Below are 25409 nucleotides of genomic sequence, written 5' to 3'. Positions count from 1 at the left end.
CAAAGAAAATTGCAGTGAAAATAGAAGGTATATAGTTCAAGATATCCGTCCATAGGAGTACAAATTGATATGACTGATGTTAAAGAGTCCCGTCTATTTCCCTATGGGACAAATCTGAAAGGAAAAAAATCGAAATCGAAAAAACCTTCCCACGGGCCCCCATGTGGGGCTATGGATGCCGCCATCTATCCCTTAAAGTAGAATATGGTATTGAAAGAAAAGTATAAATTTTCACCATTTTCAATAAACGATTGCTGGTGACAACTGCTGAACCTTAGTTTCAACGTTGAAAAATATGTTGGGCTCACTGTGCAAATTATTCACGTCAATATTGCGCGTTTTGATAGAGAATTTTTATTTTCGTATGGCATAGATGTAACGATAATGTAAAACTAATTTGATTAACAAAAATTACCGGCATTCTAATGAAATGTAAAATGATTTTGTACTACCACAATATATTCTGCGACGAGCCGCCACTGTAGCATACCGGCCGTCCTTCATAGCAGTAAACACGTTAGATCAGTGGTTCTCAAAGTGTGCATCGTGAAGAGTTGGAGTATTGAAGTGTGTGCCCCTGTTCAGTGCTTTAAAATGATTCTTTTGAGCCCATTCTGGGGAACCACAGGAGAGAAAAGTTCGAGAACCACTACGTTAGATGGTATCAACTGCTTTCCTGACTAGGGGAGGACAGGAAAGTGGTGCCCCGGGCGCTGTATAAGGAAGGGCGCCGAGTTAACTGTTTTCCCTTTGAAAACTATGGAGAGGGGAGGCATCAAAATGGAACCCCGGGCAACAGAGCAAATTTTATAGTTGCGGCCCTCTTCCTGACAAGGGCGAGTTAAATCATAGTGAAAAGTCTGTTTGGAAGGATTGCATATAAACTTTCGTTGTTAGGAACCAATTTCTCAATCTGTTTCACAAGGCAATCGCTGATCATTTTAGAGTACCTTTGGTTTTTAGTCTTTTCACCATCCCCCTCCATTCCAGTGGATGTAGCAGCTTTTGTAACGACAAAACTTAGTTTCTGCGTCTACATTAAATACTCAGCGATTGTTCATTTCCCGTCTTATCGTTGTCCAATAGCTTAAACCGTTAGTTTTAGAGGAAACTTCCGATTACAAAAAATGTTTGCTTCGTTGTCACCCATCATCCTGAAAGCTGTTCAAAGTCAGGAATATTATTTCCGAGAAAGTTGAGAAATTTTATTTTGTATTACGGTCCCGGGTCCTATTAAAGTCATGCTTAGTGAAAAAATTATACATGCACTGACATATCAAACAAAAAACCTGTTCTACGACCCAAAAGCTGGGCAAGTTATAAAAATTTTAAGCATCTTTTTTGCTGAAAAATAGGGGTCGTACAAAAAAATTTCAGAGGAAAATAATTTAGCACTTTATTTATCATGAGCATACTATATCAACTCCCAATGTTATTCCATTAAATGGAATTTTCTAAGAAAGAAAATTATATTTGTCCTACTATATCTCCCATAAAAAAATAAAGTTGTAAACATCTCAGTGTTGCAAATGGTCCCCCTTATCTCAAGCATTTGAAGTAAGATGTAGTTCTAAAAAAACGAAACAGACACCCCTCCAAACTGATCACTCTGTAGGTCTGCATTTGAAGCCTTGGCCAATTAATTCAGTCGAATCCCGTTATAACGAACTCCAAGAGACCGGAGAAATCACTTCGTTATAACGCAATTTCGTTATAAAGGAATTCCAGGTTTTTGCATTGTACCTATGTAAACTAATCTGGGGGGATTAGAAAAGTGTTCGCTAAAACGAGATTTTCGCTATAACGAGATTCGACTGTATTTTCGTTTGGCAATTATCAAGTACATTTTCAAAATTTTCAATGTGTTTAGGATTGGCAGGATTTTAAACTCATAAGAATCTTCATAAAAAATAAAGAGAAAAATTCATCAATTACGATTTTATAAAAAAAACTCATATTTATCTTTTGGGTAACCCTAAAAATTATTAGTGTCACCTAGAGCTGCAATAACATAATCAGTCACGACCACAGCATTGTCTCAAGATGAGATTATAAGGACATAAACTCGCAAGGTTGGGCTATGCTGAAGGATCTGCAATAGAGATTTACAAACAACAAGTGGTAACATCTCCAACAATTAGGAAAAAGTTGAAGGATAAACGTGCTGTCTTTTACCCCCTCTCAACACTATGTATGGCCTAATTTGAAGATAACCAGCTACAGTATGAATTGCCATATGTGGCTAACATTTTGCAGAGCTATATCAAGAATTCTCTCTGTGCAAATATTTTTGAAAACATGTTGAACGCTGAAAATAACTGAAAAAGTTTTAATATGTTAGTCATTTTTATACATTTCGATTCCTCCTGCCACAATTTTTATGAAAAACTATTGAATTATGCAGAGTAGTTCACTATTTAAAGCAGAATTCTTCGAAATAAAATAAAGCAACCAATATGCAACTACAATTTTCAGTCACTTTACTAGCATTTCATTCCAAAAGATGTGTACACTCACAATAATTTATAACCAGATAGATTAAATAATTAACCCTGCAAAGGGATGAGTTTTAAAATCAGGTGGGATTGAGAGATCTAGAAGCAAACTTTTTACATTAATATACCATACACACAAAAAATATGCACATTACGAAATAAAGAATTTTGACTTGATGGAAAACTGGAAATGAAAGCCGCAGGTAAAGAAAAATTACACAAAATATTACACTTCATTGTGAAATATACAGGGTGCATAGCAAACAGGGGCAAAGCATTTCACTGGTGAACCGTTGATCCCACAGCATACTTCCAATTAGGAAAAGTTCCCAAATAACCTGTAGTACTCAGATATGTCATTTTATTGCAAGGGGTTGTATAGCTCTCCTATTAGAATAAAAAAATTAATTTTTTATACAGTCCCCCTGTATGCCTCAAAACTCAACTAGAAAGTTGTTCCCCTGTCTCTCCTGGCGCCACCAAAAAAATGCCATGTTTCTAGATGCAATATTCGCTAAGATATTCAAATTCAAAACATGGAGAAAATTTTTTGGGAAAGAACAGCATTAAATGCGAGGGAAAAATGGCTCTAAATGCGAAAAAGCCGATTTACCCAAATGAATCGGCTTTTTCGCATTTAGAGATATTTTTTTCCCAACTTTTCTCCATTTCTAGAATTCAAATATCTCAGTGAATATTGCACCTAGAAAGATGGAATTTTTTTAGTGGTGTCAAGAGAGACAGGGCAACCACTTTCTAATTGTGTTTTGGGGCACATGGGGGGGGGGAATACATAAAAAGTTAATTTTTTTTATTTTATTTACAACACCTTGCAACATGAATGACATATCTGAGTACATGTTATTTGGAAACTTTTTCTAATTGACAGTATACCTCTAGGATGACTGGTTCACCAGTGAAATGCCATTCCCCCTGTTTGTTATGCACCCTGTATATATATGTACAGTAGAAATAAAATACCTTTTGTGTGTGGGTTTGATAATACAATTGAATAATCGACGTTTTGCGTGTACCCAAAATTCCATACACGCAAAACGTCGATTATTCAATCGTATTAATATGTACAGTAATTCATTTTCTTTACATAAAAATACAATAAAGTATAAGTACAATTTTTAAGCTCTTCTACGAAATTAGCATAATTCAAAAATAAATAAACCTGGACACACACACATATATATATATAAGTAGTCTAGCATAAAAAATAACTAGAAACTTTGGCAGCTGGCTTGTTTATGCCAGTTTTAAGAATGACTGCAGAATTTGTGTAAAAAAATTGATAAAAATAATTAAAAAGCTGACACTGAAAACACATATGAATTCAAATAAAAATCAGATGAAGTGATATGAAAGATGAGTTGCAATGCTAAAAATCTTTTTGAAATAGACTCACCAACTTAGTTCACAGTAAAGTGATTTAAAGTACATTTACAGAAACTAGTGTCTCAATCTATTGACACTAGAACATATTCAATAAAGCTTTACACCCCAATAACATTCAGAACATTTAAGAATCTTCATGACACATCATTAAACTAAAATTAACCAATGTGACAAAAACATATTTCACAGGAGGGGGAGAAAAGACGTATGTAGAAATATTTTTATACACGTTGAGAGACTTGGAACTTTCTACAGATAAAACTTTATAAACTGAAAAAAAAGTATAACCTGAAAACACAATGTAATTACTTGATGACAAAATTAATAGCTATTGGGATTGAAATGTCTGGTAGGAACAAAATGAATGAACAAATACATGTTAAAAAACAGTATTGCATAGAATAACTCTATTTTAAGCATCTCTAACACATACTAGTGATTCAGCATGCCAGAACAGACTCAAAAAGCATTGCATTAAAATTGAACCATTTTTCTCCATCATACAAGCTGAGGAAAAGCAGCACAAACAACATCCAATTTCAAAACTAGTTTCGGGCTTGTAATAATTCACATATACACAGTAAGATTAAAAATAATTCTTACCATTATATAATTCACAGAATATCAGCTACCATGCAGTCTATCGATTAATCGTGAAAAAACAAGCAATTTATTTCTTTAAAACTGTCAATTTAAATTTAAGTTTCAATGCTAGAAGGTTAGACATTCACCACAACACTGAGTTGAATAACAGAGATCCAAAGTAATTTTCTCAATATCAAGAAACAAAACTGGAATGTTTATATGGCTGGCACATAGTTCCTGAGAAAAACTTCAAATATGGAATTTTTTGCTTTCAAATTCAAACACAATATTTTATATTTAAGGCAATTGAAATAAAGTGAAATGCTAGGCTTCAGCGAATTTATTATCATTTTTTCCATTTTAAAAATGGGTATTTATGGGGGGAGTTTAAAAAATCCAAAGTTACTAACCCTTCATGTTGGTATTTAAATGGCCCATGTACTAGCCTAAAAATGGTAATTCAAATACCCAAACTGAAAATTTGGGAGATTGCAATGGAAGTTCCTTGAAAGTGTAAATTACAAAAAGGTTGTGGCATTTTGATCTAGTGTCAAAAAAGTTTCTACACAGACACAGTTTACTCGCATTACCAGCTTGAAAGGCTAACATTAGTTTTCACTTCATCTTTCATCTTTAATCCTCCATCAGGCAGAATAGACCTGGTAGGTCCATCACATAGCAAGTTTTCATATATTGAGAAGCTTTAACTTCAAACCAGAGACTCAGTGTGTTCGTGTATCTTCTCCCCATAACCATTAACTATCATCTGTCATGTTTTTAGATTATTAGTATGAACAGGATTTTTTTCATAACAGCTAAATTTCTCTTCACAAAGTCATTGTACCCATTAGAGATATTTTTTGTGTTTCCCCAAGTAATTTTCAAAAATTAAATTATTTTCAAAATAATAAAGGTTTACCAAACACTTGAGTAAACTTCACAAAAAAATTGTGTGCTTGATTTAGACAAGTAACAATAAATCGTGAAAAACACTTGAACTCAAAACTTGATAGTATTGAAGCTGACATAGATCAATGTGATTAGTTTCTTATGGTGAATTTCATTTCTAGGTTTTCGCCTACATATATATGTTTTTTCATTAGTGACTGAATAAAGATATATTTTGAAGTAATAATAAGAATGTTTACACATAGTTTTCATTCATTTTTCTATCTAAACAGAAAGTTTTCATACATACACCTGGCACAGCATCCATTCTTATCATTTTTGTTTGTGCTCGACGGAGGGCTAAATAACTTTAATTGATCTGTCATGCGACAATGTGGATAGAGATTTACAGAATTGAGAAATTTTTACAGAGACTTGGTGATATTATAGAAAAAAAATTGAAATGGAAGACAAAAATAAACTTCTATTATGAATGCAAATGTTATATTAAGAACTGAATCTGGCAGCAACAATAAAATACAGCGAAACCTCCCTGTTAGTGGAAAGCTCCTGTTAACAGAAATCTTTTTGAATCCAGTAGAATACAACAGGGCTTGACAAAAAATCTAGATGTAAGAAATTTTTTAGGAACAATGCAAACATTTTTTTCCCAGAGAAAAACAGATCCAAAAATGTTATTTCTTTCAACTTTTCCAGGACATAGGACCCTTTCCATGTTAATAGATAAGCTGATATGAATTCCAAAAGTGTTGGCCTGAGACTAATTTAGCAACCACATATAGAGAATTTTAGGTGCAATTCCAAATTTTTAGTTGCCATGGTGACCAGGAATTTGTCAAGCCGTGGAATAGAGCTTCAATTTATTTACTATAAAATTACCTTCTACTTATTAATTTACATTCCCCTTTAGTGAAAATTTTTTAAGTTCCATGGATATCCATTACCAAGAGGTTTTACTACTGTAGAATCTATTCTAATATATATGGTGACAACCTATTTCTTTCAAAATTTCATGGAAGACCAAGTGGAAGATCAGTTTGGATGATGACTAAATGAATTGTATGCACTTAACATGCAACTCAACATATTAGGAAAAAGAAAGATGATTGATGTTATGATGTTCAAAATTAAAAAATTGACGAATGATGTTCAAAAAAGCAAACAGAATGCTAGGTTTCATTCTTAAGAATGTGTTTTTGCATTCTCCTAAAGTGATTGTTCCACTTTTCCAGGGCTTAGTTCATTCTGGACTGGAGTATGCCAAAAGTGTTTGGAGACCTTACCTGCAGAGGGATATAGACTTGGTTGAGGTGGTTGCACAGAAGAGCTACACATGCTCTCGTCGGTACACAAGGCTTGAGCTATGAAGAGAGACTTGATTTCTTGAATATGTTTACATTGGAAGAACACAGGTATTGGGGGGGGGGGCACATGATTGAAGTGTTTAAAATTTGCAATGGGATGTTTAGGATGGACCATGAATTGAAATCATTACTATGCTGTCAATCAACTGCTTATGACAAGGGTATCCAGTATTGATTGTGTGGTAAGAGACAATTCTAAATTGTGGTGTCACTGGGAATTTTTCTCTAATAGGGTTGTAAATAAATGGAGTAGCTTACTTCTTGGAGTAGTGAATTGAACTAACACAATTGAAACCTTTAAAAAAGAAATATTATAAACATATAAAGAAGCTATCCATTCTTAGATAAGATAACCATAAATATTTTTATGGGGTAGTGTATTACCTTTTATCATGCATTTATAGTTTTTATAATTGTACTTTCTTTGGGGGTTGCTGTATTTTAGAAATATATGACATCCATATTTGTTATGGACATTTTTTTTTTCAGCCACCTTGTAGGGCATTTTGCCTGTTGTGACTTTGTATTATAAGTAATACAGATTTGTGCATGGAATACTCCCTATTATTAAAAGTTTTTTCAGTGATATGGCTCTGACATCAATAAGTCTGAGAGTAAAATGTAAATATATTTGAAAAAATTATAGGCTGATAAAGCTGTGCATAATTTATAATAATTCTGCAGAAAACAATAGACTGTGAAAAAATTGTATTAAATTTTAAACATATTCTACATTTAAAATAATTGACGTTCTACAAAAGTGAAAACTGATGAAAATACAACTTGAACCAGATGGATTTAATAAGCTGTTTTCAAAAATTCATGGAATAGCATGCCTAGCTCTCACTGGAAATGCAAAAACCTGAAGTTCATAATATCAATATATACATATTCAAACATGAAAGAACTATTAGCATTCCTAAAGAAGACTAGGTATGCGAGTTCATTCTTCATGTGATGACTTTCTGAATTAAACAGCAATAATAAAAACTGCAAGGTCATCAAAATTATAAACTCCCCAATGCAGAGGATTGCAAATGAGGTTCTATTAGTCCAAATGACACCAAATTCAAATAGCAGGCACTTTAGATGATAAACACTTCATTTGTCAAATAAAAATTTGCTTAAAAGTTTGCCAATAGATGGCGCTAGCACTTATCAAGTAACTTTAAAGATGTTCTTTGTTTCTCTAGGTTTTCACAATGTTTTTCATTTGCAGGTCTACTGCAAACAACCAGTAGCTTGGTCACATCTAAAAGACGAGCATTTATTGGTATGTTCTAGGGATTGATATAAAAAATTGCTGCATTCAACTGTGAAAAAAATAGCTTACCAAGAGGAGCATATTAAACATTTGCAGAAGGATCTTTTGAGCAGCAATGCCACCTGCAAAAAATTTTTTGTATATTTTTGAATTGAATAAATTGTGAGCAGGGAATCTAGAGTGGCTGTTATCCAAATTTGGTATAATTTATACTAGAAGAATGCCCTCCACAATCCTATGAGTCGAGGAAGTTTGATAACTTTGTATTGTGATGAATATTTCTACAAGTGTTGAATAAATCTCTTTAACTTAAGAATACCATCGTGAGTATGGCATCACGTGTGTACTTAAGAACAATTGAAAAAAATGTTACATTATTCCCCATACTCGCCGGCATGCCCTAAAAATTTGAGGGACACCAACTTTTTTAATGTTGGAGTCTGGTCCATTCCCGAGATGCTGGGAAAAGTGAGGTTCAATATGGATCACATGATAAATTCAGAAGACTGATATAAATGTACTACTATTGAATAAATATGTGAGTCAGAATAAAATAATAATTTTCACTGTGGCAAACATATTTTGCCCAGGAATTTGGTAACAATAATAAGAAATGTTTACTTATAAAACTAATCTAATTATCTTCAGCCTTATAAAAGATACAGATACTGTATTTTGCATGTGTTTCTGCATGTTCAGAAATTAAAGAATTATGCTGTCACTTTTGAATTGTAATATTATGCTTTGCAGTGCAGTTCTTCAATTATTTGCTATGCTTATTAAAATCTTAAACACAATACAAAAAGAAACTTCACAGTCTATTTATTTTTCTGTTCAAATCATCTAATCTGCAAGAACAAATGTGCTTAGTATCCAGCATTTGCAACAAACCAAGATTTATGATAGCAAAAGCAAACATGAAATTCAAACTACTATAACAGTGTCTGCAAAACACAGGACTATAAACTGCAGAGAACAGACAAACTTCAAATCAGCCAATTAAATTGATTCCCAGAGTTTGGATATTTAGGAATTTTCTGGAATCTATAAAATTTCCTGGCATGCCAGAAAATATCGGCATTCTTGCCACGATGATGATCTCCCTTGACATTTCCCAGAAAGCCAGTTAATGCAGAGGAATACGGTAATTGGTAGTATAACCAACAACACCAAAATATATAAAACATGAGAACTTTGATTTTTTTCCCTCAAAATTTACTACAGGCTAGAAAATGCTCTTAAATATTTCAAACAACCTGTAAAGCTGAATGACCTCAAACACAATGTGTAATAAAAATAGTGAAATAGAACCTAGTTAATAAAACATAAGCACAATTAAACATTTAATTGCTATAACCATGATTTCATTTAACTGGGTGAGTATATAATATTTTATTTATTTGTATTATATAGTAATTTGTATTTGTATAAAAAAAAAATACTGGTTTAGCAAAGTCTAATTCTAGGCAAATACGACAAGGTTCTAATTTTAATTTTTAAATTCAGATTTCGAATTCCTTATTAAGGTCGCAGAGTTAGAATGAGGTATTCTGTTATTTGTGAGAAGAAAAGACAAAATGTGTAACCAAAGAGTATATAATTTGAATAAAAGATTTTTTTTTTTTGCATTTCACTTAGCTGCAAGGTGATATAAGTTTGATGTTTCATTAAGTCTTGTTTAATTTTGAAAATTCCTTGTCAAACGCCTGCGCAAAAGCAAAAGAACTATCGAAAAACTTAAACGTAAAGAGTAATCCATAATGCCCTCACTCTAAAAACTTTGCCGAGAATTTAAAAGAGGACATATGCGAACATAGAGATTAGCTGAAGGTGAGTATGTGGAGCACAACTATGAAGGCTAGAGCTTTGACATTGATTAGGGATATGAAATTAACTGTTTTGAATATTTCAAATGAGTTCAGTCATTTGGCAGTTTGGGACAAGAAGCAGGGGCAGTACTATCTGCTCATGCTTATTCTCATCCCATCCGAATTACAGCTCCAATTCAAAACATTAGAATAACGTGAAAAATTCATTACACGATTTATAAATTGATTTTATTTCACCGGAATGAAAATGTCCACAATTTCCAAACTATGACGACTGATTCTACATACTTTGCAGAAAAATGTAACATATACACACTTGTCAACTGCCACTGATTGTCCGTAAATACTATGGACAGCTGCAATGAACTACGGAGTTATGGGAGACACTCTCAATACTACAGAAATTAGTTTAAAAAAAATTAGGTCTTTGAGTTTCTTGTGGTGTTTTACTTATTTTTTTTAAATTCCACTGATCTTTACCATAACAATGAATGTGAGAGAGTTTGAGAGAAGACAAACTCGGATCTGATCTGTTTTGCCTGTGCGCGGAAGGCAATTTGTAAAGTCGCATCTAAACCCGCCACTCTACTTCAGCCCAAACATGCAAAAGGCTGTTTTCCGTCAAAACTGCCCACGTTATGGGCTAAAAACAGGTTATTGAATGGTTCAGCGTGGCCGGTCTGGACCCAGCTTCATTTGCATAGTGCATGGTTGAGCTCGTGCAACTTACGTCAGAAAGAATGCTTTGTCGTATGTGCCGTAGGAGCTCTGATACGAAGAAAACGAGGATGGGGAGGGGTCTAGGGTTGCTAGACGTTCCGTATATACGGCACACAAGGGCATATGCAAGTTGGGATTGTATTGAATATTCATGAATTACTAAAGGATTCTGCGACCTTGGAAAGTTGCTTCGGGGTGGGGGGGGGGGCTCATGTGGCCTGAGCTTTCTAGGTTCCAGTGCCAATGAGATGCAGTATTTAATGAACTTCCAATTAAAATTTTAAAAAAATTAAATTTTTGAGTGATTATTTTTTATTGTACAATGATTGTTGTCCTGGGGGGCCATGGCAAAGCTGAACATTCCTCACTACTGGCAAGCTTTAAGCCAATGTTGCCATGTCTGCATATAAACAAAAACTGAAACTTAACAAATTTAGAAAAAATCAGTATTTCGGAAAAATTAAAAAACAACAATATTTTTTAACTTCCTTCATTCCAAAATTATGATAATGTTACAAAACTTATGCGAAATCACTCAAAATGAATTCAAGTAATGTTGAATATTTTATGGCATCTCCCTAGCTTTAATAACCTCTTACAAACGATTTTGCAAAAAAAACCGATTGCGAAAATCTAGTGGATTTTTTTTGGAATAATTTTTACTGATACTTGACCACGTGGTCTTCAAACTCGTTAAATGTTCATTTTTGTCTTTTGGAGCAAACTTTTTAAAACGTTTCTTCATGACATCTTATAAATTCTCCATGGGACTCAAATCTGGTGAATTCGATGGCCAAGGAAGTAATTTAATTTGTTTTTTCTTGATCGATTTCAAAGTGTGAGAAAATGCAGTCTTGCTGGAAGATGAAATCAACATCCAGTAAATCTTCAGCCGATGGTATCATGCAGTATTCTAAAATTTCTCAATATACATTGGAATTTACTTTTCTGCTAAAAATACAAAGCCTCACTTTGGGCCCTCAGCGCTCATACAATCCCATATCATAACAGAAGTAGCAAATTTCACAGACCGCTTCATGCACTGCTCAGTGAATGTTTCATGGTTGAGACGCCAAACACGGATACCTTGATTACTGTGGGACACACAAAATGATGATTCATCACTGAAAAGAACCATATTCTAGTCACCCCCATAACTTTCTTTGTTTGCACCATTGTCATTTGTTTGCATGTAAAGAATAGATTCTCTTGGGCACATTGCATTTATATCCATAATGACCGAGTGATCTCAGTGTGGTAGAGGATGACAAATTGACACCAAGTACTTTCCACTTTTTATGTATGAACCTGACGTTAAAAAGGTGGTGAAATCACACTGTGTTTTTTAATCATTCGATCATTTTTATCGCACCACCGTCATTTGCTGCACACGAGGGCTAATTAGACCAGGACCTACAATTTAGTGCAGATTCCGAACCGCAGCCTTTTTTATATTCATCAAGAGGTTGGTAACCCCTTGATGTGGGACTCCCTGCGGTAGCAATCATTTTTCGTGGTCATCTCATGGTTTTTGTTGTACCCCTGTGTCGGGAAAGTTTTCTGACAAGGACAAACCGGGCATCAAACTCGCGACACCTCTGAACATCCTTTGGTACTTTAGGCGAGTATCTTATTGCCCCAATGTGTTTTACAAGAGTCTCTCCTGCCTCACAGTAGTAATTGGCTTACAGCCACTATTTGCATGTTTTCTCTGAAAAGTGCTATCATTTGAATGATGTCTGAAAAGTTTACTCACACTTGCTTGAGGGCACTTTGCTTTAGGCGATCATCTGCTGAGTAAATCCTTCTTTGCGGAGATTCACTACCACAGATTTTAGACCTGTTAAATCTTTCTTTCGACTCATTTTGAACACACAACTGAATAAAACCAGTTTGCAAGTCTGCCTCTTTATATGTCTAACGGCATGGCAATAGCATGATTTATGCAAATTCTGGCACTGATGCTTATCCAATCAGAAATTTCCCCCATTATTCTAATATTTTGAACCATCTCTTCTGATTATTCCAATTTTTTTAATATCTTAAATATTTTAAAAATATATATATGTTATTGGAAAATTTTGAACATGTAACAAACTTTACAGGTAAGTTCAATATATTCTAAATGACTTTTTAATTTTCTTCTCTCATTCACTTCCATTGTATATTTTTTCGGTGATCCTATGTTGAAGAAAATAAAAAAAAACTTTTTGCATTATTCTAATGTTTTGTATCAGAGTTGTATAAGCATGGGTTCATAAGCATGACTTTAAGAATAATCCAAAAAATGCTACCAAAGAATGATTCTTAAGCTCACTTCTTAAGGTCATGTGATGTGAAAGAGGGAAAAATAAAAGGAATCACTTTTCACTTGGGGAAAAGGTGATTTTTCCCTCCTGCCATACTACTACACATCTTCTAAATTTTTTTTTCAGTGAGGGTGGCAATGCAAATTCATTTTTTATGCACATGCAGAAAATTTGTTTTTTTCCCATTCTTTAATGTTAAAAATGGAAGCAGTTAGCAGGGTTATTCGCTACATTTTTTCCCCTTTTTTAATGGGAAGATGGAATACAGGGAGTACATGAAGAGTCATTTCAATAATTAAAGATATATTTCAGCATGTAAATTATTCAGGAGAATATTTAAGCAAATATAATTAATTTATCGAAGCTCTTTAAACTGCATTTCAGTTTGTAAGGAACTGACAAAATATCATTGTAATAAAAAATGTATTGTTTTCTCCCATTGACTCCGAGTATTTTAATGGGCTTGGGTGATTATTATTTTGCTTCATTTATTTTTTTATATATAACAAAATTTTAGGATAATATAATTATATCGAGTAATATACAGTGAAATCTCAATATAATGATACTCTGCGGATCAAGAAAAAAATGTAGTTGTAAAGGGATTTATCATTATATCGAGTATTGTTATAGCGAGGTTTCACTGTATACTACACGTGGTAATCAGTAGATTTCAAACTGAATCTAATCAATTGTAAAAGGCTGACGAAAATGCATAATTTTCTTTCAAGGAAAAACACTATTTAATTCACCGTAATAAATTTTCAAGTCAAATAAATAAAATTTTCACTAAACCGATGCCATCATGAGTAGAAAATACTATCATCCAATGCTGAAGGAGTGGGTCTCCCATAACTGTGTATCTTCCTCAGAATATTCAGAGAAAATTATGCTTGTTTTTGGAGGGGGAATGCTGATAGCACCAAAATTCCCCTTTTATCATTATATTGTGATAATCGGAGCAGATACCGATCAGATTCCTGATAAGCATGAGTCCCAGAATAAGCATACTGCCCCAGAATTCTTGTACTGCATGAACAAAAACTTAATTTTAAGTCTATGATCAGAAAATAATGGTTGGAGTTAGTAACTTAAAATATAAATAAAAATACAGGGTGATCAGTGAATAAGCCATTATTTCAAAATTAAATATCTCAACAACAAAGATCAATAGAATTATGCGGTAAACGGTACGTTTATTAGCAAAACTGTAAGAATGTTGCACAGAAATTTCGAAAATTTAGTTTTTTTTTTAATTTTTTAAAATTTAAAAAAAAAAAAAACTGGAGAGTTTGGGGTTCCGAAAATCCTAATTTGTGTGAAGAGAAACCACTGCATTCGCCTAAAGTTACTGCATGGGCTGCGGTATGCGCCAGAGGCATTATCGGCCCCTTCTTCGTGCGAGAAACGATTACTACTGAACGTTATGTTACAATTTTGGAACAATTTGTCAGCACACATGGCGCATACCGCAGCCCATGCAGTAACTTTAGGCGAATGCAGTGGTTTCTCTTCACACAAATGAGGATTTTCGGAACCCCAAAATCTCCAGTTTTTTTTTGGTTTTTTTTTTAAATTTTAAAAAATTAAAAAAAAACTAAATTTTCGAAATTTCTGTACAACATTCGTACAGTTTTGCTAATAAACGTACCGTTTACCGCATAATTCTATTGATCTTTGTTGTTGATATATTTAATTTTGAAATAAGGGCTTATTCGCTGATCACCCTGTACATATATGCATTAGGTATATGCAATAAATATTTCAAAATAAGTTATTTCCTTATTTGAATCAATATTAATGCAAACACAAATAAAAAAGTTTGTATATTATAATCTGAACGATAAAAAAATTGCTGAACCTAATCTAATAGAAGTTTTGTATGAAAATATATATATGTCAAAATTACATATGAATACCGATAGAAAATGTTGGTAAAGAAAAGTGAATTTAATGAACTATTAGGTTGGATTTTAGATGCATGTTTATCAATAGCTTCAACACATTAGACCACAAAATATACAAGTATGTTTTGAATCAATCATGAAAATTAGATGCAAAATTGAAATTTTACACCAAAAGCAGCATCAATTAAGATATTAAATTTGACTATTCAAAACTTGAGATATTGTTAAAAAGTTAAACATGTCCAAAAATATGCATAAATGAAAAAACTTAAAAATTCTTGATCTTCAGTCAATAAGTTCCTCTATGTTTGACTTTCAAATCAATAAGTAAAACTCATTTTGACAGATGTGGTAAATAAATCACTTCTCTTTTTTTATTTACATATTTGTTTTACTAATACTTTTTCAAAAACTTCTTAAAAAAGAATCTCATATGAACTCCTTTACACTTTTTGTGACTACTATAAAAACTTCAAAGTTGTAAGCAATAAATGTAGCCATGTACTGTACATCCATACACAGATGGGAATAAAATATTTTATATAAAAGATATGTAAATATATGCCAATACAATATATAGTATACAAATGAAATTTTAAAATATCAATTTTTTTCATGACATTTCAAAATCATCAATACCCATTTCATTTGGGCGAAAGTCAGATATTATAATTAATCATTTATGATACTTATATGATATTGGCTAAAGCTATCAATTATTTTGGCACAGAATTAAAAGGGAAAAACACCCACAAAAATTACACATTTTAAAATAGTTACCATTTTAACTAGAGTAACAATATTGGAAAAAGAGCTGCCTTTCCTGTTTAAACACAGTGAAATAGGTGCACATATGAAAAAAAAAGTTCATAGTGATAACAAGTGAAACTTGGCAGTAGTTACTCTGAAAACTCTAATGTAGTTATAATACTGATATTTTTTTCACAAAAAAAGAAAGAAAAACAGAATAACAAACAGAATTTTAAAGACACACATACATGAAAACATGAATGAAGCATTTGAAATCTGATGAAAAATATAAAGATCAAAATGTGATGAAAAGCATATAAGATTAATAACCTTTTTTTGCGGATATACCAATTGTTTTGTTAAATTTTGGACATTTTCTGCCTTAATTTTGATATTAATATATATATATATATATATATATATATATATATATATATATATATATTATTCTTATTATCATCTCCTTGTAGTACCAATGTAAAGTTACACAAATAAATGAATTCTCAAAATTCCAACTTGAAGTAGCAACCATACTAAGACACTAGAAATTGAGCTACAAACAAACCTGTATGAAATGGAATGTCAAGAAATAAAAAAAAAATTATCTTTTAGACAGATTTTCATTTTAAGGGTGCACATCAAAGCACTAATCATCAATGAGCAGTAATCATCTTTTGATTCCATTCAAAACAGGTTTCACTGTATATGATTAACCTGACTGCACACATGCACTTATTGAATGAAGTTATTCTTCCAAACCATGTGGCTTCAGGCTTAATTCTTCCAAGCTGAGAAAAGATTGCTACCTTTTTAGTGCAGTTGGAAAAAAATTATTTTACATTTGTGTATTTTTTCAAGATGGAAAATAATTTGAAATCTAGTAAAATCCATGCATATTTTCACATGATTTTCAAAATGTCTCACAAGTTTGCTTCAGAACCAATAATTGGTCCCTATGAGGACGAAATGCAAAGTTAGAGGTTATTTTTGCTGAAATAAATTGTTTAGATGTAGAAATTATCAAAGATGACAATGAAGGTATGAAATGAAACAATTTTCAGTGACCATGACACACTCAGTTTTATGGTTACAAAATCAGTGAAGAAAGTGATAAAAGAAGTTCAAATAAAGAAAATTCTGTATACAGTTATGTAGGTAAATAAGTTATGCAGGTTGGTTTTAAACGGGGGAGGGAATCATTTTCCCCTGTATTTCAATGTTATAATTAAACTGAATATTGGGATCTTACAAACCTCACACACATATTCCTTGAATCTGAATTTTAATGTGAGCAAACTGCTGGGTTAATAGCAATCAGATAATTTTAAAACATTGTTAAAAACACGAGTGTGTTTGAACAATGTACCAAATGGAAGTGTAAAGAAAATTTAAAAATTCTAGTGTACATTCCAACACACTATGGATATTGACCTGAGGCAAGTGAGATCATGTGGTTGATTTTTGAGTAACCATTCCTTTCTTTTAAAATGCACCCATTGTGTGTTAAAACATGAATCAAATCAGAATTATTTTATTTGCTCCTTCTATTGGGTTTATTATTGAAAAACTAAGTCTGGAGAAAATCTGGCATATCTTCAAATATTAAAATAATATTTGAAAGATCTTATAAAATCTGGCGTAGGATGGCTAGAGTTGTTATGTACAGTCAAACTTTGATATCTGGAATGTCTTCCAGCAACTGATACCATTTAGAGCTATCAAACTCTGATTTGTAGAAAATATGTTACACATGTAGGAGATTAAAATTACTTCAAGTTATCACAAAATGGAGTTATAGAAATTCAACAAGTATTATAGAAGAAAAGAAATTAATTGTGGTTTTCAATGTTTATAACATTTATCTATTGAAATTATCTACACAATTTAATGAAGAAAATTAAGTTCATAAGTGCCAGGAGTTGATATCACATGATTTAAATTCCGTCAATTGAAAATCTTAATCTAGTTGTTAAAAAGCAGAATAACAAAGATTTTTAGGTTTTAAATAATACTGAAATAAGTCAGAATGTAAAAGAATACTGTAGCAGCAATACACATATAAATCCTTAAGATTGAACCAAACTATCAAGTTGATGAAATAGTTTGCTTTATAAAACCTCTTTTATATACTTAAGGATCTGTTATATACCTATACACATTTTTATTTATGAAATCCAGAACTTTGAATAGTATATAATAAATAACAAGGTGGCACAATACATTTTTGAAAGTTCATTTAAATATTTTTATTAACTGACTTGTGGTCCTGCATGTGTATGAATATACAGCTTCAGCCGTCTTCTTCCTAATGGTTGTGTGTGTGTATATGGCCAAGTTTTGATTCCACATGGTCCTGAATAAAAATGCCTCAGCATTTTTATTTTCGGCAAATGAACTTCCTCAGAGTAACTTTTGTAACTTTAGCTGTTTTGTTTTGGTGCGCAAGCCTGCCATTTGAACATATGGTGATGCTGTTATCAAGCTATTTTGTTGAAGGTAGCCATAGAAATCATCTGTTCCTCTCTCTCAAACTTTCAAGTTAACCGAAATTAGCGACAAGTAAACGAGGGTTTAATAACATTGAAAGCCTAGACAGGTCCAAAGAAAAATTGACTTAACTGGAGTGACGACTTACAGAGGCTTTACTATATTTGTAGCTCTATTTTGATTTTTTTTAATATTTTTTTCATTTATTTGCAAAAATTTGATGACTTGTTTAAAGTTTTGTCTTAAGGATTAAGTATGGCTTTGTCTTTTGGAACTACAATCTTTTGCAATTTGAGACCTTATTCTGCTATACAGGGTAGAAAGATGTAAAAAAAATTTTTAGAAAATTTCAATAGACCAATCAAGTACTCTTTTATATTCTATACAGGGTGAATTTCACCTAATCTGCCAAATGAAATGGGAGGGAGAAGGGTTAATAGATGAGCTCAAGTGAAACATAAAACACTGCAGAAACTCTATCCTATCTCTTACCGTTTCCGAGTTAGAATGAATAAAAGGAAAATGCATCTAATGTGAAAAAACCTGAATTTGTGAAATTCTTGAAAGACCTACACACAAACTAACTACAAGAACAGACAAGAACAGAAACAATCTAATAAGGTGACATCATTTCCATAAGAATGTTTGGATTTACTGGTGAGCTGCAAGCACTGGGAGATTGGCAAAGTGCAAATTCGAATCGTTGCCAAAATCTGTTATCACCAATTCCTGAAACACCGATTAATAGCTACAATCAGTCAAAGTACCAGCTTTCGAAAGAGCCTATAATAAACCATATCAATGCTTTAGGTCAGGAGAAATTTAGCCTTTTGTTTGTAACACATCACTGATATCGACATTCAGTGTGAATAGCAGCCAAAAAATTATCATAGGCAAGTAAAAATGCCAATTACAGCCAAAAACATTGTGAAAGGCCAGAAAAGATGTAAATTACAGCCAAGGAAATTGTCAAAGGCAAGTAAAATTTGCCAATTACAGCAAATAGTTTGTGGCAAGTAAAAATGTCAGTTTTAGCACAAAAAAATGTCAAAGGCAAGTAAAGTTGCTGAAAGGCTAAATTTGCTCAAAAATCTCCAATGTCAGGAATAGAAGACTGCAGGTCACAGTGGGTAAAAATATAATTCACCCAAAAAATGAGTGTTTGACAAATACAGTATGTGAGATGAGCCGCTATGGTGGTCAAGTGGTCATAGTGAGGACTCTCATCATGAGGACCCGGGTTTGAACCCCACCATCACCACAGTGGTGGTCAGCTGAAAGGAATTTTGGAATTATGTCACAGGAATTTTTTTAAGACAGGAAAAAAAACTCATAAAACTGCCAATAGGTGGTGCTGATGTACACAAGTCAAAGAAAAGATATGCAAATAACGAACAGAATGCCTCCAAATCGTTTATTACAGCAGCATGTGTTCCACATGACCATCACCACAGGGGATAACACATTGCAGGCGAGTCACAAATCCAGCAACGGCAGAGTGCAGCAGGTCCACATATACGATTTACAATGATGAACTGATTGTGGATTAGGAGCACAAGTTCTTATGACCGTCTCATTTGCATATTTCCACTGAAGTCGCTCGTACCAGCACCACCTATCAGCTTTTTTTGAGTTATTTTTCCCATCCTAAAAAAATTCCTATGACCTAGCAATGCTAATCCTGCAAACCGTTTTTTATTTCAGTTATTTTTCTGGTTTTTATTAATTTTTAAAGTTTCTACGGACTTTTGCCCACCTTGTATATATTTGCTGAAATAGTTTTATTAGAAGATTATTCAGCTCTATTCAGTGATTTGTTTATGTGATCAAACTGAAAATTTAGATTGATTAATGTTGAATTAATCAACCTGAAGTTTTGGAGTATTTCCCCTAAAAATATTTTTACCTGTTATTTTTCTTATAAGTGCAGTTAATTTCCAGAATTTATGGTACATGTAAAAGAAAGTAAAATTGAATATTAAAATTTGAATTGAATATTAAAACATTTTAATTTAAATATTAAAACATTTTAATTCAAATATTAAAACATTTTAATTTAAATACTAAAACATTTTAATTTAAATATTAAAACAGTAATCTGATGAGCACATATATTTAAAACTAACATGAGATAGAATTATTTTATGAACAGGGCCTTTCAGAGATTTGAAGAAAAATATAAGCAACCTCACAGAATAATTTTTTTACAACTTCCACTACTTGTATTTACAAAAATAAAATATAAAATTTTTGGTTTAAACAGCTTTTGAAGGCAGGAATGAAACCATTTTATGCAGCAATTTATGCATGTAAATGACTATATTGCAATACATATGTAGGAAACTGCTGAACACATATACACCCACAAAATTTATACAAAAAAAAACTTTTTACTTTTTGTTAGAATTTGTATCAACAATAATCAATGCTTGTAGCATCTGCAAATGACATTAAATCTTGACTGAAAAATATCTAACCTATAAGACAAAAATTTCATAGGAAGATTTTATGGGACACATACAGATGTTACGTAATTCATTTTCACATATTCACAAATGGAAATGATACACAATAATTATCAAAGTTTATTATATGCGGGGTTTATATGTCAAGGTAACATGAAATTTTTTTACGTCAATCTCTGTGCAATCTTCATCCCTCAAGCCATGTGCGTTAGGGGTTACAGGAAGCTCTTCATTAGTATGCTCTAAAGAGCTCTTGGAAGGTACAGCAGCATTAGCAGCACAGAGTGACATTTTGCTCTCATGAAATGGTTCAAATGAAGTTGAACCAGTAAGATTGACACATCCAGAAGGTTTAACTATGCATGAGCTGCCATTTTCTTTGTCCCGTTTATTTTTGCTGGAGGAACGGCGGACCAGCCGCTTTTCCTTACTTAAGGTTCTTTTTAGTCCTTGCTTGTCTCCACTACCTGAAGAAGCAACTAACGTGGAACTAGATGATTTTGAAGAAGTAGCCGATGACGAACATGTTGAGTTTTCAAGTTTTGCAAGCTGTAATGAAACAAATAAAGCTAAATGACAAGAGCACTATCTAACAAATGTAATCACAAGTGGAACACACAAAATATATGTATAAACAAGAAAATAGGTGATTTAAAGGGCAAAAAATAGATTTTTATTTAAGAAGAAAAGAGAGAGAGAGAGAGAGAGTGAGTGTGTGTGTGTGTGTCTTACAAACAGTCATAGCTCAGAACAAGTAATCATAACTTTTAGACAATTTTATTTAAAAAATTCAATTTTCAATGTCTCCATACTTATAATTCGTCAAATTATTTCAAAACAAAATAATTTGGCGAGTCAAGTTGCACATGGCATATTTGTTTCTTACTGTCATAAAATAAAACGAATTGTAATTGTCAAACTAGAAAAAATTACCTTATTTACTTTCATGCGCCGAAGTTTTACTTATTGATGTTATTGGGAACAATTTTTTTGTTGTTGAACGTAACATAAAATTTCACACTTTTAAGATAAGGCGAATGTGAACGGTCTCAAATTTTGCAACCTATTTATAAGTATTCATGCTCAAACTAAATAAATTTTTGGCAAATCTTACTTTTGAAGCAGTTTCTTCTAATTCAGAAATACCTGGTGGAAAAGACATGCGTGATGGAGAAAAGCGTAGAGATGGATTCAAAAACCACTCTGACCTTGTCCGCATTCTAGCGGTCTGCCTCTCATGAACAAGTGGTAGAAAAGATAATGATTTTGTACTTTCAGCATAATGGTTAACAGCTTTCAAATCATCTGCTTGAAGACTAAAACTGGGAGATGAAGCCTGAAATATGACAAAAAAGTCTGATAATAAATTTAACCAATGCAACTGATGATACAATAATATAATAATAATAATAATAATACAATTCAATAATAAACAAACCAGACCAATTACTCTGGAAAAAAATGAAATTGCATACATCATGAAAATATGCAATTCCGAATGATTTTGACCTGCTGAACACGAATATCACCAAGAAAAATTTTTATTGCCTCTTGTTTTTGAATATTACCATGATAAATGTCAAAAAGTGCTTTACAAGCATTACCTCTGGACAACAATGAAAACTGCATCCGACATAAAAATATACGTTTTTGAATGATTTTGACCCACTGGAAATTAATGACCCATGAAAAGGTTTTATTGGCTCTTACAAGTGGTATTTCATGGTGAAAAATGAGACTGACCAAGACATATTATAGAAATAAGAAATATCAAGAAATAATTTCATCATTCTATAGTAAATCTAAAGTGTGAGTGGCATCTCATTTAAGTGAAGAAAGGAACAAAACAAATATTTCACGAGTGGAGATGTGTTTATATCTCAGGAACTCAAAGCGAATAACTACCAGAAATTGGTAGAGGACATGCTGATCCTATTATATCATTCTGGTTGCAATTCACCTTTAAAAATTTGTTTTATTGATTTCCATCTGGATTTCTTCCCAGAAAACTGTGGAAATGTTGGTGATGAACAAGAAGAGTGTTTCTATCAAGACATGGCTAGCATAGAACAACAGTACCAGGTCAAATGGTCAACCTTGATGCTGGCTGGTTACTGTTGGACAATTGTAAGAGGCGCTTCTTATGTCCAGAGTACAAGCATAATGCAAAATGAAGTAACGTGTCAGATGCTGATAAATAAGCTATTTGTGCTATGATACATGAGTTCCTATGTATTTGTATCGTGCTTTACGAGTATTAATGTTTTGTCTCTATTATATTGGCAAGGTTCCTATATATGAATTAAGTGGGTTTAAGTCAGAATGGTGACACTGTTGAATTCTGACTGAAGTCCAGAAATGCAATCTAGAGGTGCCAAACTGTTGAAAAAGAAGAAATGAACCAAGTCTCAGCTGTGATAGTTTGCGACTAGATTATGAAATCGCAAAATTTTTAGCATGGGAACTTATGACAACAATTCTATATATAGTTAAACCTTATTTTCCTCAAAATGTGTGTGTGAGGATCAATTAACTTTAATCCTCTCATATATGTGAACTTAATTTCCCACATAAAAATAATACAGTATGAGAGTGAAGTCCCCTTGGTTGTTTTGTTTTTATATGTTGAATGCATGTTTTTTTCTATCGTAATGAACTGCAAATTATTATTATCAAATGTTCATGTTTCTTAGCAACAAATACCCTATTTCATAAGTACCATCATATCTTGAATTACAAATACAGTAAAACCTGTCTTCAATGGAACTTGTATTAAGTGGAAACCGGTCATTAACAGAAAAAAAATAATTTTCCTGTGATTTCAACCTTAAAATACACATTAAAAAACTTAGATTAAATGGAACCTGTCTAAAGAGGAAACGAAAATTTTACCCTTTAACAGAAAATTTCGCACAAACACTTCGACTGTTTTGCGACCAATTTACCAAACGATCATACAAAATATCAGTTCTTCTATCGAAATTTTTAATGCAATAACTTCTTACCAATGCGAGTTCTATACACACACACTTTTCACCCACCCTCAGATTCATAAAAACCGTTACCGTACTTGATGCTGTTGTTTTTAAAAGCCACGTGTAGTGAAAAAGTTGCTTTCTGAAATTGTAACAAAATTTTTCAGCAAAGCAGGCTTTCCTACTGGAGAAATCAGTGTTATGGTTAAATTTCCAAATGATATAGAATGACTTACAAAATTGCATGCAAGCTGCTTTCTGTGGTCACAAGTGCTGAACAGGGCTGGAATTAGAGGAAAGCAGGGAGAAATTGCTCGGCCAGCAAAATTTAGGAGGTGGCAAACTTTACGTGGGAAAATCATCTAATTTTACAATAAGTCTGGGCAGCGAAATCATGTTGGCCCTACAAAAGTCCTGGTTATGACCCTGGTGCTGAATATTACATAAATATAGACGACAATATACAAACTGAACTTGACCCGACAGATGACAATTTCAAGACACCCTCATTGACAATTTCAGAGAAAATCAAAAAGAATGTAAATGTAGTCATTTCAGATGAAGAACCGTGGGTGAAAACCTAAATATTTAGTAATTATAGAGTAAATAATGTATATTATTTTATGTATATTTAAATTAATTAGTTTATTTTCAAGTGATTTATTTTTATTATACTGCACTTTTACAGTTAGTACAATTTCACATGAGATCGTTACATAATTTTCCACATTATACAAATACAAATACAACGCCACAACAGGCAAAATGCCCAATGAGGTGGCTGAGAAAAAGATGCCCATAACAAATATAGATGTCATATATTTCAAAAATGCAATTAACAAAAATTGTAAACAATATATACACACGATAAAATATTATACAATGTCCATAAAGAATACTTATGGTTGTCTTATTCTAAGTATGGATAGCTTCTCGATTTACCCCAACATGTTTATTGTATTGCTTTTTAAACGTGTCAATTGTGTTACAATTTAATACCTCCGGGGGTAAGCTATTCCATTTATTAACAAACCAATTAGAGAAAAATTCCCTACAACACCATAGCCTTGCATTGTCCCTCACTGGTGTTTTGCACTCACTGGTGTTGCATTGTCACCGATACTGGTGTCCCCTTGTAAAAGCAGTCGATTGGTCGTGTACTAAAAGTTCATGGTCCATCCTATCCATCCCATTGAAAATTTTGAACACTTCGATCATATCTCCTCGACACCTGCATTCATACAATGTAAACATATTCAAAAATGAACTCTCTTCATAACTCAAGCCCTGTGTGTCAATCAGGACATGCGTAGCTCTTCTCTGCACCCCTTCAACCAAGTCTATGTCCCTCTGTAGGTATGGTCACCAAAACCTTACAGCATACTCCAGTCCAGGACGAACTAAGCCTTGAAAAAGCGGAAGAATGACTTTAGGAGAAGGCGAAGAGACTTTTTTGAACAGGAAACCAAGCATTCTATTCGCTTTTTTGACCACCGCTGAACAATGTTCAGAAAACCTAAGCCGCTCGTCAATGAGAATTGGTGACCTAGTTGCATCCGAGATAGTGGCACCATTCAACTCGTAAGAGAACCGTGGGTTGTTTGAACCAAAATGAGCGACTATGCACTTATCAACGCTAAACGTCATGCTCCATTCATTTGCCCATGCTGCAATCCTGTTTAAGTTGGTCTGAAGCAACTCCCTATCATTTTCATTCCCGATTACCCCCATTAGCTTCAAATTTGCTAGTAATCCCATCGATACCCTGATCGAGTTCATCGATAAAAAGTGAAAAAAATATGGGGCCAAGGACACTTCCTTGAGGAACTCCATTTGTGACGCCTGTCCAACCAGAGAATTCCCCGTTAACCATAACTCGTTGTGACCTATCTCTTAACCACGATCCTATCAAATTCAGCAAGTTGCTCCCAATTCCAATCTCGTGT

At 32.9% G+C, this 25409-nt stretch overlaps 1 protein-coding gene across 3 annotated transcripts in view; it reads right to left on the bottom strand.

The window, feature by feature from the left end:
• Positions 1–17547: 17547 nt before the first annotated feature.
• RhoGAP71E (Rho GTPase activating protein at 71E) overlaps positions 17548–25409 on the bottom strand; it is a 75446-nt gene continuing 67584 nt past the window's right edge. For all 3 annotated transcript variants that reach the window (XM_089246709.1, XM_089246710.1, XM_089246708.1), the window contains 2 exons: positions 21603–21824; positions 17548–21037 (listed from right to left, as the gene is read on the bottom strand). In XM_089246709.1, coding sequence (XP_089102835.1) covers positions 20612–21037; positions 21603–21824 — 648 coding nt within the window. In that variant the 3' untranslated portion in view covers positions 17548–20611. The remainder of the gene's footprint in view (positions 21038–21602; positions 21825–25409) is intronic.

The sequence above is a fragment of the Pholcus phalangioides genome, unplaced genomic scaffold (genome assembly GCF_987345545.1).
Source record: "Pholcus phalangioides strain wild (caught in Gottingen) unplaced genomic scaffold, Ppha-v1.0 ptg000017l_1, whole genome shotgun sequence".
In the NCBI taxonomy this organism is placed as follows: Eukaryota; Metazoa; Arthropoda; class Arachnida; order Araneae; family Pholcidae; genus Pholcus; species Pholcus phalangioides.
This window is presented reverse-complemented; position numbering and strand designations above follow the sequence as displayed.